This window comes from Vanessa cardui, chromosome 26 (assembly GCF_905220365.1).
Source record: "Vanessa cardui chromosome 26, ilVanCard2.1, whole genome shotgun sequence".
Lineage (NCBI taxonomy): Eukaryota > Metazoa > Arthropoda > Insecta > Lepidoptera > Nymphalidae > Vanessa > Vanessa cardui.
The window spans coordinates 2,105,857-2,123,453 of record NC_061148.1 but is presented as its reverse complement, the minus strand read 5'-3'; the positions used below and the strand labels follow the sequence as shown (position 1 = coordinate 2,123,453).

Sequence of the window (17,597 nt, the reverse complement as noted above, 5' to 3'; positions counted from 1 at the left end):
AAAATTTCGTTTTACAAGAATCACATTAGTATTTGACACATAGCTAATTTGAAAAAAACTTGTAAATTAGTTATTATATATAAAATTCTGATTCTGTATCCATATATTGTAGATTTTTTAAATATTTGTATTGATAATACAATTGCTAATTCGTTCTAAGAAATGAACTTCCGAACGCACGTTCCTAATTACGTATAGCTGTGAGCTGTCAGAGGTGTATTATTGTTCGAACTCGAAATCAGAACTTATGTATATCTAGAATGTCTACCTTCAATTAAATATTATTTACAATTTACATCAATGTTGTTTCTACTTTTAAATGCTAATCAAAATATAATTAGCTTAAATGCTTATTACTTTAAGTATTAGATTTAAATGTTACTAAGACGTAACCTGCTATTGATTAAATTTTGTTTCGCACAAGCCTTGTTAGAAAATACTTTTATAATCTAACCCCAGGGCTGTACGCGGTAATAAATTTTTCTATTGGAAATTAGATGAAAACGAGCTCTAAGGTGCCTTTAATATAATTTCCGCAGATCTCCGTTAAAAAACGACGACTGTCTATCGTTCGCGTAAACAAATCTCTGAGGAAATTTCCTCCATGCAATATCCGGTTTCGTCGCCTATTGGCTGCTTTTCGCGGCAATTTGCACAACAACCAATCGGCGGCACTTGACAGTGCCACCGAGCCAATGAAGGCATTTTGACGTTAGCAGCGATTTTAAGTGGGCCAATCTTACATCCGGTGTCTGACGCAGTGACATCCTGCGCGAAAAGCCCGGGAATTGGCTAAAGGCGGGCTGACACCTGCGCAGCATCCCCTCAGACGCTCCAAGATCACATCTCGCGAAAAGTAATGATTATTTCGGTCTACGGGCGCCTAGTTCCGCGTATTCCCGTAGTGGCGCTGCGAGTCGATCGGGAGTGGGAAGGTGTACGTACCTCAATAGAGTCCAGTTAAAACGTAATTTTAGTTCTTGAAATTGAAAAATTGCGGATGTATCGTTACAAGTGTATTGTAGCGGACGCGTTACATACGTTGCGATTGAAATTCGCTTTCGATCCGCGCTCGGTTGTGCGAAGTCGTTCTACAACGTACCCCGTCCTCCATTATACCGAGTGATCTAGCTCAGCTCACGGATATGGAGGACAGGGTTGACTCGGTAAATTAGTGTTATGTGTTGATCGAATACAATGTGCAAATTACTGTTGAACGTGCATCGACCGTGTTCGAACTGGTGGCATACCCAGCGGCTCTTACGATGCACGAACGATCGCGACACTCCTTAGGACAGCTCGTATTGACTCGCGATACTCATATATAAAGGACATGTTCATTTATGAATCAATTACCTATTGACAATAAACGATTGCACCACAAGATGCTAATAAACCCAACGGGGCGGACAAAATCGACCGCACCGTGCGGCCCACACGCGAGAAACATCTGAAAATACATATTCACTCCCTAATGGCGCTGGATAAAATTCTTCTCTTCATTGCCTTTTTCGCGGTCGTCAGCGCGGAGTACAATGAGGTGGAAGCAAAAAATAAAACGCAAGAAACCATGGCGGCGAAAAGGGAGCAGAGAGCCAGGTTCGCGGCACCGGAGCCGGTGCGCGGCTCCTTCCAGAAGCTGAGCCACCTCATGAACAGGACCGAGGACAGGAACAGCAGGCGCAGGAAGCAGAACATCAACAAGATACTGCAGCTGAATCGGAAGCACAAGGCGCCGAACGACGACATGATGAACGACAACGAGGGCGCCATCGCGATCAACCAGAAGTCCCCGGGAGACAACGACACGAACACGCTGGCTGACAAGATGAAGGCTCTCAGGCGAGAAGGGCCCACGTACGAGGCGATCTACAAGAACAATTACGTGCCCCAAGTGACAGGAGTGTTCTGTGACTTCGAGAAGCACAACGATTCCGTGGATATGTGCAAATGGCAGTGGAATTCGACCGTCTCCAACCACGGTTTGGGTTTCCGTGTGGTGACGGCAGCTGATATCGACGAAATGAACATGACGACGAGAGGTCTCAAGTTTTCCGGACCGCAGACCGATGCTGATGGAAATAAAGAAGGTGAGATCGCTTTGGTATATCGTGGTTTCTTTTAAAAACGCTTGGTCTGGTTTCTTTTGCATGTTTATGTGGATGCCTGTAATTTTTTTTATGTTAGAATATATGTAATTTGAAAAGATTCTCGTCTTATAACTAGGTAAATTAATAAGATTTAAACTGAGATTGAAAAGTGCTTATGCACCTTTTTGAATTTTTTCTTTTAATTAATACAAAAATGATCATGACCTCAATAAAGAATGCTTGGTAAAAAAATTAAAATATTTTTTTTTTTTTATCTGATAGTCATAATTATTGCCGATAGATATTTTTTTTTGACATTTCTTCTCTCGTATGCCCCAGTTACTCTCTGCTTTCACATACCACCCCCTCATCTTCTTTCTCATTCTCATTTATCATTAAATAATACGTTGCTGTCATTTCATTCATTCATACGTACTTGGATAAATCAATCAAAATCAAAATAAACTTTATTTAAGAAGGCAAGCGGTTCTTCTTCGATGATATTTCTAAAAAATGTAATCTGTGGTGCTGTTTTCTTGACCTGCCTAGCTATAGAATATTGTTTATTTTTTTTTTCGATTTTATATATTCACGTTACAGGGTTAAATGCACTCTATTTATAACACCGGTTCGCAATATAGATTCTACCGAGAGAAAAAAAGTCATATTAACTGTATTTCTCAAATTATTACTATCAACTTAAGTTCCGTAATATAATTACTTTTATGATAGTATTGCCATAAACAAAATCTAATTATTTACGCATAATATAGAGTCACGTTTAAGCTAGTATCATTCAAATACTACAGATTATTTTTATGAACGTGTTGAAGCTGACACGTGTTTGTTGATGTTAGATGTATTTTTAAAAACGATGTTGATCCCTCAATTTAATTTCTTAGGTGACATTTAATTAAATTAAAAAAAAAACTCGTATTAGGAATGTTGAACATCATCTGTATGCTTTATAATGTCGTAAGTTATACTCTACGATAAATTATATGGGTGCTCGTAAAATATTAAACAACTTTTACAACACAACAATAACAGTGTTGTTTGGATGGAGCCCGCCGCAAGCGCGCATGCAGAACTTACAGCGCAGACGGGCGGCATTTTTGAGTGGGCGGCAAATACAACGATCGCCATCTTCGAACTCATTCATTCATTATTAAGTATAAGTAAATTCTTATCTTATAAGTATTTGAAAAACGAACTATCATAGATCTTTCGATTGATATGCCTTATAACTTTATATTTCCACTCAAGAAGATAGTCCTTTAGTTTTTGTTTATAATTCTGAAAACTAACAAAACAATATATGCATGCTTTCTTTTGTGCTAAATAAAACTGTTGATACATTAGTATATATATATTTTTAATTCTGGTTATTGACTATGAACGTATATATAGTGCCAATAAATATTTTTTTGACAAATTTAGCTCTGGATGCTAGGCGATTTAGTAGGACATTTTATTACTTTATGCTATGCGTTCATATGCCGCTCCGGGCAGCTAACCCGGTGTAAACTAGACCCAGGTATCTCTTACTATTTTTCATCGTTGTCGACATTTTTTCGTTTATTTCATTCATTTTTATTGTATCGTTCAATGGTCTTTCCGCCAAATATAGTGTTGTTATTTTATGTCTATATTTTGTACGGTGAATGTGTATTTTTATGTGTGTGACAATATTATGCATGTTCATTTTTATTATAAATAAGTCTTGTTTATAAATGTTATTGTTTTTTTTTCTCATTTTGATGTGTTTCATATCAATACTTAGGTGTTTTTTCTAAGCATAATTTTAATGTTATAAATCTTTATTACAATTACAAGTATTTATACTTTATTTCTGTGAGTAATATTTTTCTGTTTTCTTTTCTTTTTTTAACATTTTAATTAAAATATAGATGTAGTAAAGGAACCAAGTTGAACTTTCCAAAGCATGTGCGAGTTGACGTAAGTATTAAAGTAAAATATGACATTAATCTATTCCTCAACTGTTCCGATCAATCTCTTTCGTGTCTTCTCCATCCTACGTGACTTTGGCTAAATAATCTGTGCCCTGTCGGCACAACTAAAAGCCATTAAACCAAGAATTGAATTGAATTGAATTGAATTGACATTAATCTACTATTTAAATAATTCTGGACTCTTCAGACCGCAGTGTTGGAAATGCTTTCAAACCATTATCATCGAATGCTGTCGTGATTAATTGCTGAGCAACATTATCATATAATATTTTAAAATACAACATTATAGGATATTGTCAACGGACATTGACTTTTAAATAAAGTTTAATATAACGATTTTTACTTGGTGGTAGGGCTTTGTGCAACCCCGCCTGGGTAGGTACCACCCACTCATGAGATATTCTACCGCCAAATAACAGTAGTTTGTATTGTTGTGTTCCGGTTTAAGGGTGAGTGAGCCAGTGTAACTACAGGCACATGCATAACTACAGGTATCTGCCACATGTGCATTCCACCAATCCGCATTTGTACAACGTGGTGATATATGTTCCAAACCGTCTCCTTAATGGAAGAGGAGGCCTTATCCGAGCAGTGGGAAATTTACAGGCTGTTACTTTACTACATCTCCTATTTCTTTATATAGATAATATCAGTATATCCGGATAGGATTATAAAATCCTATCCTATCCTATTAAATCATACCGATATCGTGTCGGAGACTATAAAGCATTCGGTCATTGTTCTTTTAATTGCAACGAGTTAAAGACAGCCGTCTTAGGCTGCTTCCTCATAGTATTGAACATCCCACAGACTTACCACTGATCAACTGTAAAATAAAATTTTAACAAAAAGAAAAACCGACTTCAAACAAAACACTATTTTAAAACAAATGAATATGCACGAAAAAGTAATAAAAATAATTGCGTATTCGACATATTTTTTAGAGTCTTCCTAAGTTAAATGAAATGAAAAATATTAGACTACTTAAAAGTCGATTAACGATTATATCATGTAGTTATAGTTATTGGTATATTTGGAGCCGGTGTCAGCCACGGTGCCCTTGCCCCAACAATCAAAAGAAAGAAGCGATACGAGCCCCTTGATTGATCCAGTATATTATTGTGTAAAAGGTAATTTGTAAAAAACATATTTGTTAAAGTATTCTCGTATTGTTTTTTGATAGATATACTGCAGGGTTTTATTGGCTGACACCGACTCCAAATATAACAATAATTATAACTACATGATATAATCGTTAATCGACTTTTAAGTAGTCTAATATTTTTCATTTCATTTAACTTAGGAAGACTCTAAAAAATATGTTGAATACGCAATTATTTTTATTACTTTTTCGTGCATATTCATTTGTTTTAAAATAGTGTTTTGTTTGAAGTCGGTTTTTCTTTTTGTTAAAATTTTATTTATTTTTTGATTTTAAGTGAAGCTGATGTTGACTAACTAATTTTTTTTAATATGGATAGATTAAGCGTTCCGTTTATATGAGTCAGAAACTACTTCGAGGACAATTTCAAAGGAAACTTGCGAATAAAGCAAAAATAGACTTTCGAAAATTCGGATTTAATACGTCACGCGGCGTGAACTACAAGGATCCCTCGAAAGAGCTGTAATCGAACTCAGCAAAAAAACTTTGAAAAAGACCAACTATATTTCGTACATCATATGACATCACATCACATACACAAAATTTGATTAAAGATAGTAAAAAATTCTGCCCCATATCGCACCCTAACTGCGAGCCGTATAGGAGTTCCATCACTACATAGTATAAAACAAAGTCGCTTTCTCTGTCCCTATATCTTTAAATCTACGCAACGGATTTTGATGCGGTTTTTTTTAACAGATAGTGTGATTCAAGGGGAACGTTTTTGTATATAATACATGAACAATATAGTAAAGAAACACTGATAATCTTAGAAGTTAACGATGTGATGTCGTATATAAACAAATTCTGTAGTATATTTAGTATCAGTATTGCACCCGTGCGAAGCCGGGGTGGGTAGCTAGTTGATTATAATATTCGACTATGATAATTACATAAACATAACCACATTACGGAAGGTGACTCAAATATCCAAATAACCTATAAATGAAAGATTCGACCGAGTATCGCTAACGTGCTCCTCAGAATTGTTCCGTTCCCTTCCGTTCCGTCACTTTGTCATGGATCCTGTGCTCAGAACCTTACCAAACTTTCACCAAATTACCCTTGAAGTATATATTTTATAATAAAAAAAGAATTATCAAAATTGGTTAACGTGATTTTCAGTTATTCACCTATTTGTCGCGCATATACATAATGCAAATTTAAGACTTATGTCGTTTTCACATGGATACCATCATCGGAAAAAAAAATAAAAAAAATGGGACCCCACGGGAAGCACTACCTTTCAAACAAAAAAAAAATTATCAAAATCGGTCCACCCAGTGAAAAGTTATGAGGTAACAAACATAAAAAAAAAATACAGACGAATTGATAACCTCCTCCTTTTGGAAGTCGGTTGAAAATGAATTCTCATTTCGATTGTGATCCATACTGTATAAACCACGTGGTTTTTATTTGGGATGCCAAACTATACTGGTTTAAGTAATTTTATATTCTAATAATTATATAAATAAAATTTTAACAAAAAGAAAAACCGACTTCAAACAAAACACTATTTTAAAACAAATGAATATGCACGAAAAAGTAATAAAAATAATTGCGTATTCAACATATTTTTTAGAGTCTTCCTAAGTTAAATGAAATGAAAAATATTAGACTACTTAAAAGTCGATTAACGATTATATCATGTAGTTATAGTTATTGGTATATTTGGAGCCGGTGTCAGCCACGGTGCCCTTGCCCCAACAATCAAAAGAAAGAAGCGATACGAGCCCCTTGATTGATCCAGTATATTATTGTGTAAAAGGTAATTTGTAAAAAACATATTTGTTAAAGTATTCTCGTATTGTTTTTTGATAGATATACTGTAGGGTTTTATTGGCTGACACCGACTCCAAATATAACAATAATTATAACTACATGATATAATCGTTAATCGACTTTTAAGTAGTCTAATATTTTTCATTTCATTTAACTAAGGAAGACTAAAAAATATGTTGAATACGCAATTATTTTTATTACTTTTTCGTGCATATTCATTTGTTTTAAAATAGTGTTTTGTTTGAAGTCGGTTTTTCTTTTTGTTAAAATTTTATTTATTTTTTGATTTTAAGTGAAGCTGATGTTGACTAACTAATTTTTTTTAATATGGATAGATTAAGCGTTCCGTTTATATGAGTCAGAAACTACTTCGAGGACAATTTCAAAGGAAACTTGCGAATAAAGCAAAAATAGACTTTCGAAAATGCGGATTTAATACGTCACGCGGCGTAAACTACAAGGATCCCTCGAAAGAGCTGTAATCGAACTCAGCAAAAAAAACTTTGAAAAAGACCAACTATATTTCGTACATCATATGACATCACATCACATACACAAAATTTGATTAGATAGTAAGAAATTCTGCCCCATATCGCACCCTAACTGCGAGCCGTATAGGAGTTCCATCACTACATAGTATAAAACAAAGTCGCTTTCTCTGTCCCTATATCTTTAAATCTACGCAACGGATTTTGATGCGGTTTTTTTTAAAAGATAGTGTCATTCAAGGGGAAGGTTTGTGTATATAATACATGAACAATATAGTAAAGAAACACTGATAATTTTAGAAGTTTGCGATGTGATGTCGTATATAAACAAATTCTGTAGTATCAGTATTGCACCCGTGCGAAGCCGGGGTGGGTAGCTAGTTGATTATAATATTCGACTATGATAATTACATAAACATAACCACATTACGGAAGGTGACTCAAATATCCAAATAACCTATAAATGAAAGATTCGACCGAGTATCGCTAACGTGCTCCTCAGAATTGTTCCGTTCCCTTCCGTTCCGTTACTTTGTCATGGATCCGTGCTCAGAACCTTACCAAACTTTCACCAAATTACCCTTGTAGTATATATTTTATAATAAAAAAAGAATTATCAAAATTGGTTAACGTGATTTTCAGTTATTCACCTATTTGTCGCGCATATACATAATGCAAATTTAAGACTTATGTCGTTTTCACATGGATACCATCATCGGAAAAAAAAATAAAAAAAATGGGACCCCACGGGAAGCACTACCTTTCAAACAAAAAAAAAATTATCAAAATCGGTCCACCCAGTGAAAAGTTATGAGGTAACAAACATAAAAAAAAAATACAGACGAATTGATAACCTCCTCCTTTTGGAAGTCGGTTGAAAATGAATTCTCATTTCGATTGTGATCCATACTGTATAAACCACGTGGTTTTTATTTGGGATGCCAAACTATACTGGTTTAAGTAATTTTATATTCTAATAATTATATAAATAAAATTTTAACAAAAAGAAAAACCGACTTCAAACAAAACACTATTTTAAAACAAATGAATATGCACGAAAAAGTAATAAAAATAATTGCGTATTCAACATATTTTTTAGAGTCTTCCTAAGTTAAATGAAATGAAAAATATTAGACTACTTAAAAGTCGATTAACGATTATATCATGTAGTTATAGTTATTGGTATATTTGGAGCCGGTGTCAGCCACGGTGCCCTTGCCCCAACAATCAAAAGAAAGAAGCGATACGAGCCCCTTGATTGATCCAGTATATTATTGTGTAAAAGGTAATTTGTAAAAAACATATTTGTTAAAGTATTCTCGTATTGTTTTTTGATAGATATACTGTAGGGTTTTATTGGCTGACACCGACTCCAAATATAACAATAATTATAACTACATGATATAATCGTTAATCGACTTTTAAGTAGTCTAATATTTTTCATTTCATTTAACTAAGGAAGACTAAAAAATATGTTGAATACGCAATTATTTTTATTACTTTTTCGTGCATATTCATTTGTTTTAAAATAGTGTTTTGTTTGAAGTCGGTTTTTCTTTTTGTTAAAATTTTATTTATTTTTTGATTTTAAGTGAAGCTGATGTTGACTAACTAATTTTTTTTAATATGGATAGATTAAGCGTTCCGTTTATATGAGTCAGAAACTACTTCGAGGACAATTTCAAAGGAAACTTGCGAATAAAGCAAAAATAGACTTTCGAAAATGCGGATTTAATACGTCACGCGGCGTAAACTACAAGGATCCCTCGAAAGAGCTGTAATCGAACTCAGCAAAAAAAACTTTGAAAAAGACCAACTATATTTCGTACATCATATGACATCACATCACATACACAAAATTTGATTAGATAGTAAGAAATTCTGCCCCATATCGCACCCTAACTGCGAGCCGTATAGGAGTTCCATCACTACATAGTATAAAACAAAGTCGCTTTCTCTGTCCCTATATCTTTAAATCTACGCAACGGATTTTGATGCGGTTTTTTTTAAAAGATAGTGTCATTCAAGGGGAAGGTTTGTGTATATAATACATGAACAATATAGTAAAGAAACACTGATAATTTTAGAAGTTTGCGATGTGATGTCGTATATAAACAAATTCTGTAGTATCAGTATTGCACCCGTGCGAAGCCGGGGTGGGTAGCTAGTTGATTATAATATTCGACTATGATAATTACATAAACATAACCACATTACGGAAGGTGACTCAAATATCCAATAACTTATAAATAAAAGATTCGACCGAGTATCGCTAACGTGCTCCTCAGAATTGTTCCGTTCCCTTCCGTTCCGTTACTTTGTCATGGATCCGTGCTCAGAACCTTACCAAACTTTCACCAAATTACCCTTGTAGTATATATTTTATAATAAAAAAAGAATTATCAAAATTGGTTAACGTGATTTTCAGTTATTCACCTATTTGTCGCGCATATACATAATGCAACTTTAAGACTTATGTCGTTTTCACATGGATACCATCATCGGAAAAAAAAATAAAAAAAATGGGACCCCACGGGAAGCACTACCTTTCAAACAAAAAAAAAATTATCAAAATCGGTCTACCCAGTGAAAAGTTATGAGGTAACAAACATAAAAAAAAAATACAGACGAATTGATAACCTCCTCCTTTTGGAAGTCGGTTGAAAATGAATTCTCATTTCGATTGTGATCCATACTGTATAAACCACGTGGTTTTTATTTGGGATGCCAAACTATACTGGTTTAAGTAATTTTATATTCTAATAATTATATAAATAAAATTTTAACAAAAAGAAAAACCGACTTCAAACAAAACACTATTTTAAAACAAATGAATATGCACGAAAAAGTAATAAAAATAATTGCGTATTCAACATATTTTTTAGAGTCTTCCTAAGTTAAATGAAATGAAAAATATTAGACTACTTAAAAGTCGATTAACGATTATATCATGTAGTTATAGTTATTGGTATATTTGGAGCCGGTGTCAGCCACGGTGCCCTTGCCCCAACAATCAAAAGAAAGAAGCGATACGAGCCCCTTGATTGATCCAGTATATTATTGTGTAAAAGGTAATTTGTAAAAAACATATTTGTTAAAGTATTCTCGTATTGTTTTTTGATAGATATACTGTAGGGTTTTATTGGCTGACACCGACTCCAAATATAACAATAATTATAACTACATGATATAATCGTTAATCGACTTTTAAGTAGTCTAATATTTTTCATTTCATTTAACTAAGGAAGACTAAAAAATATGTTGAATACGCAATTATTTTTATTACTTTTTCGTGCATATTCATTTGTTTTAAAATAGTGTTTTGTTTGAAGTCGGTTTTTCTTTTTGTTAAAATTTTATTTATTTTTTGATTTTAAGTGAAGCTGATGTTGACTAACTAATTTTTTTTAATATGGATAGATTAAGCGTTCCGTTTATATGAGTCAGAAACTACTTCGAGGACAATTTCAAAGGAAACTTGCGAATAAAGCAAAAATAGACTTTCGAAAATGCGGATTTAATACGTCACGCGGCGTAAACTACAAGGATCCCTCGAAAGAGCTGTAATCGAACTCAGCAAAAAAAACTTTGAAAAAGACCAACTATATTTCGTACATCATATGACATCACATCACATACACAAAATTTGATTAGATAGTAAGAAATTCTGCCCCATATCGCACCCTAACTGCGAGCCGTATAGGAGTTCCATCACTACATAGTATAAAACAAAGTCGCTTTCTCTGTCCCTATATCTTTAAATCTACGCAACGGATTTTGATGCGGTTTTTTTTAAAAGATAGTGTCATTCAAGGGGAAGGTTTGTGTATATAATACATGAACAATATAGTAAAGAAACACTGATAATTTTAGAAGTTTGCGATGTGATGTCGTATATAAACAAATTCTGTAGTATCAGTATTGCACCCGTGCGAAGCCGGGGTGGGTAGCTAGTTGATTATAATATTCGACTATGATAATTACATAAACATAACCACATTACGGAAGGTGACTCAAATATCCAATAACTTATAAATAAAAGATTCGACCGAGTATCGCTAACGTGCTCCTCAGAATTGTTCCGTTCCCTTCCGTTCCGTTACTTTGTCATGGATCCGTGCTCAGAACCTTACCAAACTTTCACCAAATTACCCTTGTAGTATATATTTTATAATAAAAAAAGAATTATCAAAATTGGTTAACGTGATTTTCAGTTATTCACCTATTTGTCGCGCATATACATAATGCAACTTTAAGACTTATGTCGTTTTCACATGGATACCATCATCGGAAAAAAAAATAAAAAAAATGGGACCCCACGGGAAGCACTACCTTTCAAACAAAAAAAAAATTATCAAAATCGGTCTACCCAGTGAAAAGTTATGAGGTAACAAACATAAAAAAAAAAAAAAAAAAAAAAAAAAAAAAAAAAAAAAAAAAAATACAGACGAATTGATAACCTCCTCCTTTTGGAAGTCGGTTGAAAATAAGTCTTGCATTGGTTTGGCCCTGAACAAGCAACGGTCAGATAGATAGACAGATATACAGATTGACAGAGTCACTTTTTCATTTATAATATTAATCAAATCAAATTAAAATATACTTTATCCAAGTAGGCTTTTACAATTGCTATTGAATCGTCATTTAACAACTTGACTCTAAGAACTAGCGCGCACTGGTAACTTTTGTCACGGTGACTGTTTCGTCACTCTTGTCAAGTCCGTGTATATGTACAGATGCAGACATAAATGTCACGTCGTAATGTGCGCGCACCTCCATACACGGACTCGACAAGAGTGACGAAACAGTCACCGTGACAAAAGTTGCAAGTGCGCGCTAGTTCTAACAAAACACATATATGCATATCATTGTTATGTGTCGGTAGAATGAGTGGTAGGTATAAGCTTGGCTTCCTACCACTGGTGTGTAACCGTCACCAAAGAAACAATACATATACAATCAAATCAAAATATACTTTATTGAAGTAGGCTGTCTATTAGTAGTACTACTACTATTGAATTCTCCTTCAACATTTAAAAATTCAAAGTCATGTTTGTTGTAGTCAAAATCAAAATATAGTTTATTCAAGTGGGCTTTTACAAGCACTTTTGAATCGTCATTTAACAATTAAGTGAAGCTACCACCGGTTCGGAAAGTAGATTCTACCGAGAAGAACAGGCAAGAAAATCAGTAGTTACCCTTTTTAACATTAAAAAAAAATACAGTCATGTTAGTTAATACAATTATTTAAATTAATATATCCTGCCTGGAATTCAACAGGAATTAATTCCACGCTTTTTTATCATCTACAAAATCTTGTATCGAATAATACGCCTTTTTTACCAAGTTATATAGATATATGTGTGTAATATATCCTGCCTATTATATTATAATACATTCCTGCCAGTTTGAATCAGGCCTAACCCGTAGGAGACAATTGAAATAAATTGATCCGTCAACGACTTCCTCAGCTTAGCACTTATTTAACGAGACAAAGTGAAGGGAGCACGCCTACGCCACTGTGCGAAGCGAAAGCGACTGCAACGCGAAATAACTCTTAAGCTACGGTCACATCTTTGCGACGAAGCCGATTTATTAAAAAAAAAACTTAGTATTTTACATATGAAATTCGAGATGATTATTTAGATTACGAGATGTTATTTAAGACTAGTAGTTGAAATGGGCTTAGTTGGCTTTATAGGATGTTGGTTTTTATGTGTCAGGCAAAATATATATCCTTTCTTGAAGTTCAAGTTTGTTTCAAATCAAATTTTATCAAATTTGGGTTCAGCGGTTTGGTCGTGACAGCGCCAGACAGACAGAGCTACCTTCACATTTATAATATTAATATAGATTAAATAAGCACTTTGTCTGGTTCATATACGTGATAACATCAGGCGCTCCGCCAATGTTCCACCATATCGACACCAATATGGCCAACATTGAGGGTTAAGATGCCTATGATTACATTGATCTTGTCCTTCAAACCGGAGCACAACAATACGATAAATATAATAATCTCTTGAGTGGTGGTAGAATATATGATGAGTGTAATAACCCTACCAACAAGAACTATTGAGGGCTCACGTGTGTTCCTTTTGTCTTAGGTAAGGTTCAGTACTTGGCATCCCGGCTTGTGATACCTTCGAGACTAACTATAAAACAAAAATTAAAATCTGAATATTCACTGTCAGTATTTGGAAATTCTGTAACAATGAAATCTAGTGGAAACTCATGTAAAAGTTAGTCCTACAAGAAAATCAACGTTACGTTAATTTACGTTTATTTATTCTGTAGTCATAAATATTGATATCCTTTCCTTAACGGTAATTAATATCCATTCCTTTACTCTATTTAAGGTTCCGTAGCTCGAAAAGTAAATAGCAAACCACAGAAGATTACTTTGCCTGCGTTGAGGTAAAAATTTGACATTCCGAATACTTAGATCGGCAATCCCTTAAAGCTGTGAAAACATCAGACCTCTAAATCTCAAAAGATATGACCATTTAGGTCGCATTTCCAATACATTCGCAACGGGAATCAAAAACGCTTCACTTCCCGTTGACCTAGAATCATGAAATTTGGCAAGAAGCAATGTCTTGTAGCTCATGTTTAGCAAGAAATCTAAAAACCGTAATATTGTTGTTACATCAATCTGTACTTCAGTGTTGTGTCAAACCAGGAGTCCGATTCACACTTGGCGCCGATTTTTTTTTTAATTTTAAGGGATTCTTAAAAAAAGTAACACTTGTAAATGTGTCTGTTGGAATGAGCCCAGCTCTCCTTTCGAGGAGACGGTCCAGAGCACCGCGTTAGTTGTAGAGGAACCGCATAGCTGGCTAAATCATAAACTGCATACACTTCCCCTAATATATTATTTCAGCACCATTTAATACCAATTAATGTATATAAAATTTAAGTTAAAAAGATATTGGGCCTATAACTTATATAACAAAATCGTAGCAAAATTATATAAAGCTGCTTTATGACATTATTGAATAAGTTATGTCGGAAATTTACTCATATACTTATATTGTAGATATCGCTGCAGGTAAATACAAAGCACCGCATTAGTCTCCGATTAACGCAAAAACTAGATTTTAGATTGATCAGATTGCTTGTATTTGAACGCTTCTCTATCTTCGAATAAGATTTTTTTTCTAACCGGTAGCCCACAAATGGACCACTTAATGGTCAATGGTACCCAACCCTATAGACATTTCTTACGAAGTCAATGGTCAAAAAATGGCAAAAAGTAAAATCGCGTTGCAAACACAATGGAAATGATCGGAACGATTTTGTTTTCGTCTATTAATATCTGTACATATATGCAATTATACATATAATAAAATTGGTGTGTCTATTTGCAACATTAAAATAACCACTGTTTACTAAATGCATATACACGGTACTATATTTTTTTCAATTTTTATCCGTCCGTCTGACTGTGTTTGTTCCGGCTGAATCGATTTTGACGAGACTCTCACTGGTAAGCAGCTGATGTAGTAAGGAGTAACTTAGGCTACAACAATAAAAATTTTGTTCAAACTTTCACGAAGTCGCAGTTACAGCTATGAGATTCTAAAAACTAAACATACATCTGACTAAGGAGTTAGCAGAAATTTAAAGAATTCATCCAAGTTAATTTTAAACGCTATATTCAAAACCCGCACTTTAAGACGCGTGCGCATTTATAAATAAAACAAAGGCAAAATGTTCCTTAAATAAATTAACTCCGCATATGAAACGACTGAGTTGATGTCTCCTCGATGCCCCGTTGTTGTCGCGCACGCGCCGGTCTGAAATAGATCCGCTGTCTCCTCCCTAACTCAATGAATGCTATTTGAATATATATACTTATATATGGAGTGTCTGTTTGTAATATGAAAATAACCACGTTTTACTAAATGAATATGTCTGTCTGTTTGTTCCGGCTAATCTCTGGAACAGGTGGAATTTTGACAGAGATATCTAACTGACTTTCAGTGGAAGGTACTGGATGTAATAAGCCTGTGGATTTTAGGGGCTTAGTTGTCATGTTTATGTTAAAAAAGTAGCATATGTCCTTACTTGAAGTTAAATTTTGCTTCATACCAAGTTCATTAAAGTTCAACGGTTTGGTAGTGAAAGAACGACAGACAGACAAATAGAAAGAGTTACTTTTAAATTTATAATATTAGTATAGAAGTATAGATCATAATAAAGTCACTCTGCAATGTTCTAAATACTATCCTACTATACGGGTGATTGTAATTCGATGTACATCCGCTAGGAGGTGATAGGAGGAGGTGAAATTCCCACAAAATTAATTAAAAATAATATCCAATGCGAAAAATATTACTTACTCACTTAACTTACTTAATACAAGCTTAAAATTAAATACATAAACAGTTCAATAGCTTATTATAAGGAAGACATTTTGTAATATAGTCTAATTGAAGTTTTAATAAGCGAGTCCTCTCTAAAAAACAAAAACAAAATTTTAAGTTGTATTTTTGACAAATTTTGAAAAAAGTTAAGCAACGTGATAACTCAAAAATGGTTCACTTTTGGATTATGCATATGGGAGTTAAAATTATTGCAAATAGTCACCCCTGTCACATCCTAGCGGATGTATGTCGATTTACCAATAATCCAGTATATCCGGTACCTACCGCGTGCAGCCCTCGCGCATGAAACCATTCCGCCGTTATGTCGGGTACCTCCTACCAACGACTTAATGTCATAAAAGCTGCTTAAAACAGAATTAAGAAACTATAGTCAAATCTGCGATTTCAACAATAACTTTTTGTTAAATTCAAAAGCGCACGAAGTCATCTCTCATCTATACTAGTGTTCCGAGTTAACATGGCTACAATATTTCTATATCCAATTTCTAAATTGAAGGTTTTCTCCTGTTTTTCTTTTATTTTAGGTTACGAAAGTTGAAATTATAGATTTTTCTCTATTATAATATGCATGCATACATATGATAAACCTTCCTCTTAAATAACTCTTTTCATATATGAAAATTACTATTTACTAATTTTCTTCATTTTTATTGATTTATTATGTAATATGATACTAGCGACCTTAGCTTCGCAAGAGATAACATTAATACTAAATATACCTACTACAGATTTTTTCTTATTTCTTTACTATATTGTCATCTAATTTATACAAAAGGATAGGAGGAAGGCCTCTCGAATCACTGACTATTAAAAAAACTGCATCAAAATCCGTTACGTAATTTTCAAGATCTAACATACATAGGGACAGATAGCAGAAAGCGACTATGTAATGATATAACGTGCCAAAATATATTACTGCACTTACACTACATAATATAACAAATAATAGCTAGCCATCATGTCATTTAAAGATACTCTGAGTTGTATGAATATCCTTTTGTACATAAAAATTATATTACAATTTCTATAAATTTGGCAACGGAGGTATTTGACGCTTACTGGGATCATATTGTACATATATACTCCACAAAGGAGTTGCTGACTCTATGCAGTCGAGGAACAGGGTTAAGCTCAAAGCACAAAGTTAAATGAATAATAGAAACATTCTTAGACTCGAGACAATACAACTATAATAATGCATGTCTAGAAAATTTTATTGCAAGTCATATAAAAATCAAAGACAAGTTTGATGTAGATCCTTGAGTAAAGAGCTGAGATGGTTAGAAGTTAGAACGCGTGCATCTTAACCGATGATTGCGGGTTCGAACCCAGGCAAGCACCACTACAAATATGTGCTTAATTTGTATTTATAATTCATCTCATGTTCGACGGTGAAGGAAAACATCGTGGGGAAACCTGAATGTGTCTAATTTTAACGAAATTCTGCCACATGTGCATTCCAATGACCCGCATTGGAACATCGTGGTGGTATATGTTCCAAAACCTCTCCTTAATGAAAGAGGAGGCCTTATCTCAGCAGTGGGAAATGTACAGTCTGATACTTTGAGTAAAGCCGTCTGAAGCACATCATGTATCGGCAAACAACAATACTTTTTTGTTGTGTTCTGGTTTGGAAGGTCAGTGAGCCAGTGTGTGATGATCATCAACAATGATTCGTAAGAATGTCCTCCTGATGTGTATGTTTCAGTCAC

The 17,597-nt window shown here is 34.1% G+C and overlaps 1 protein-coding gene across 1 annotated transcript in view; it reads left to right on the top strand.

The window, feature by feature from the left end:
* The first annotated feature begins 826 nt into the window (after positions 1 to 826).
* LOC124540825 (ALK tyrosine kinase receptor) overlaps positions 827 to 17,597 on the top strand; it is a 49,286-nt gene continuing 32,515 nt past the window's right edge. Inside the window, exon 1 of the mRNA XM_047118548.1 lies at positions 827 to 2,090. Within this exon, the coding sequence (XP_046974504.1) occupies positions 1,475 to 2,090 (616 nt within the window). The 5' untranslated portion in view covers positions 827 to 1,474. The remainder of the gene's footprint in view (positions 2,091 to 17,597) is intronic.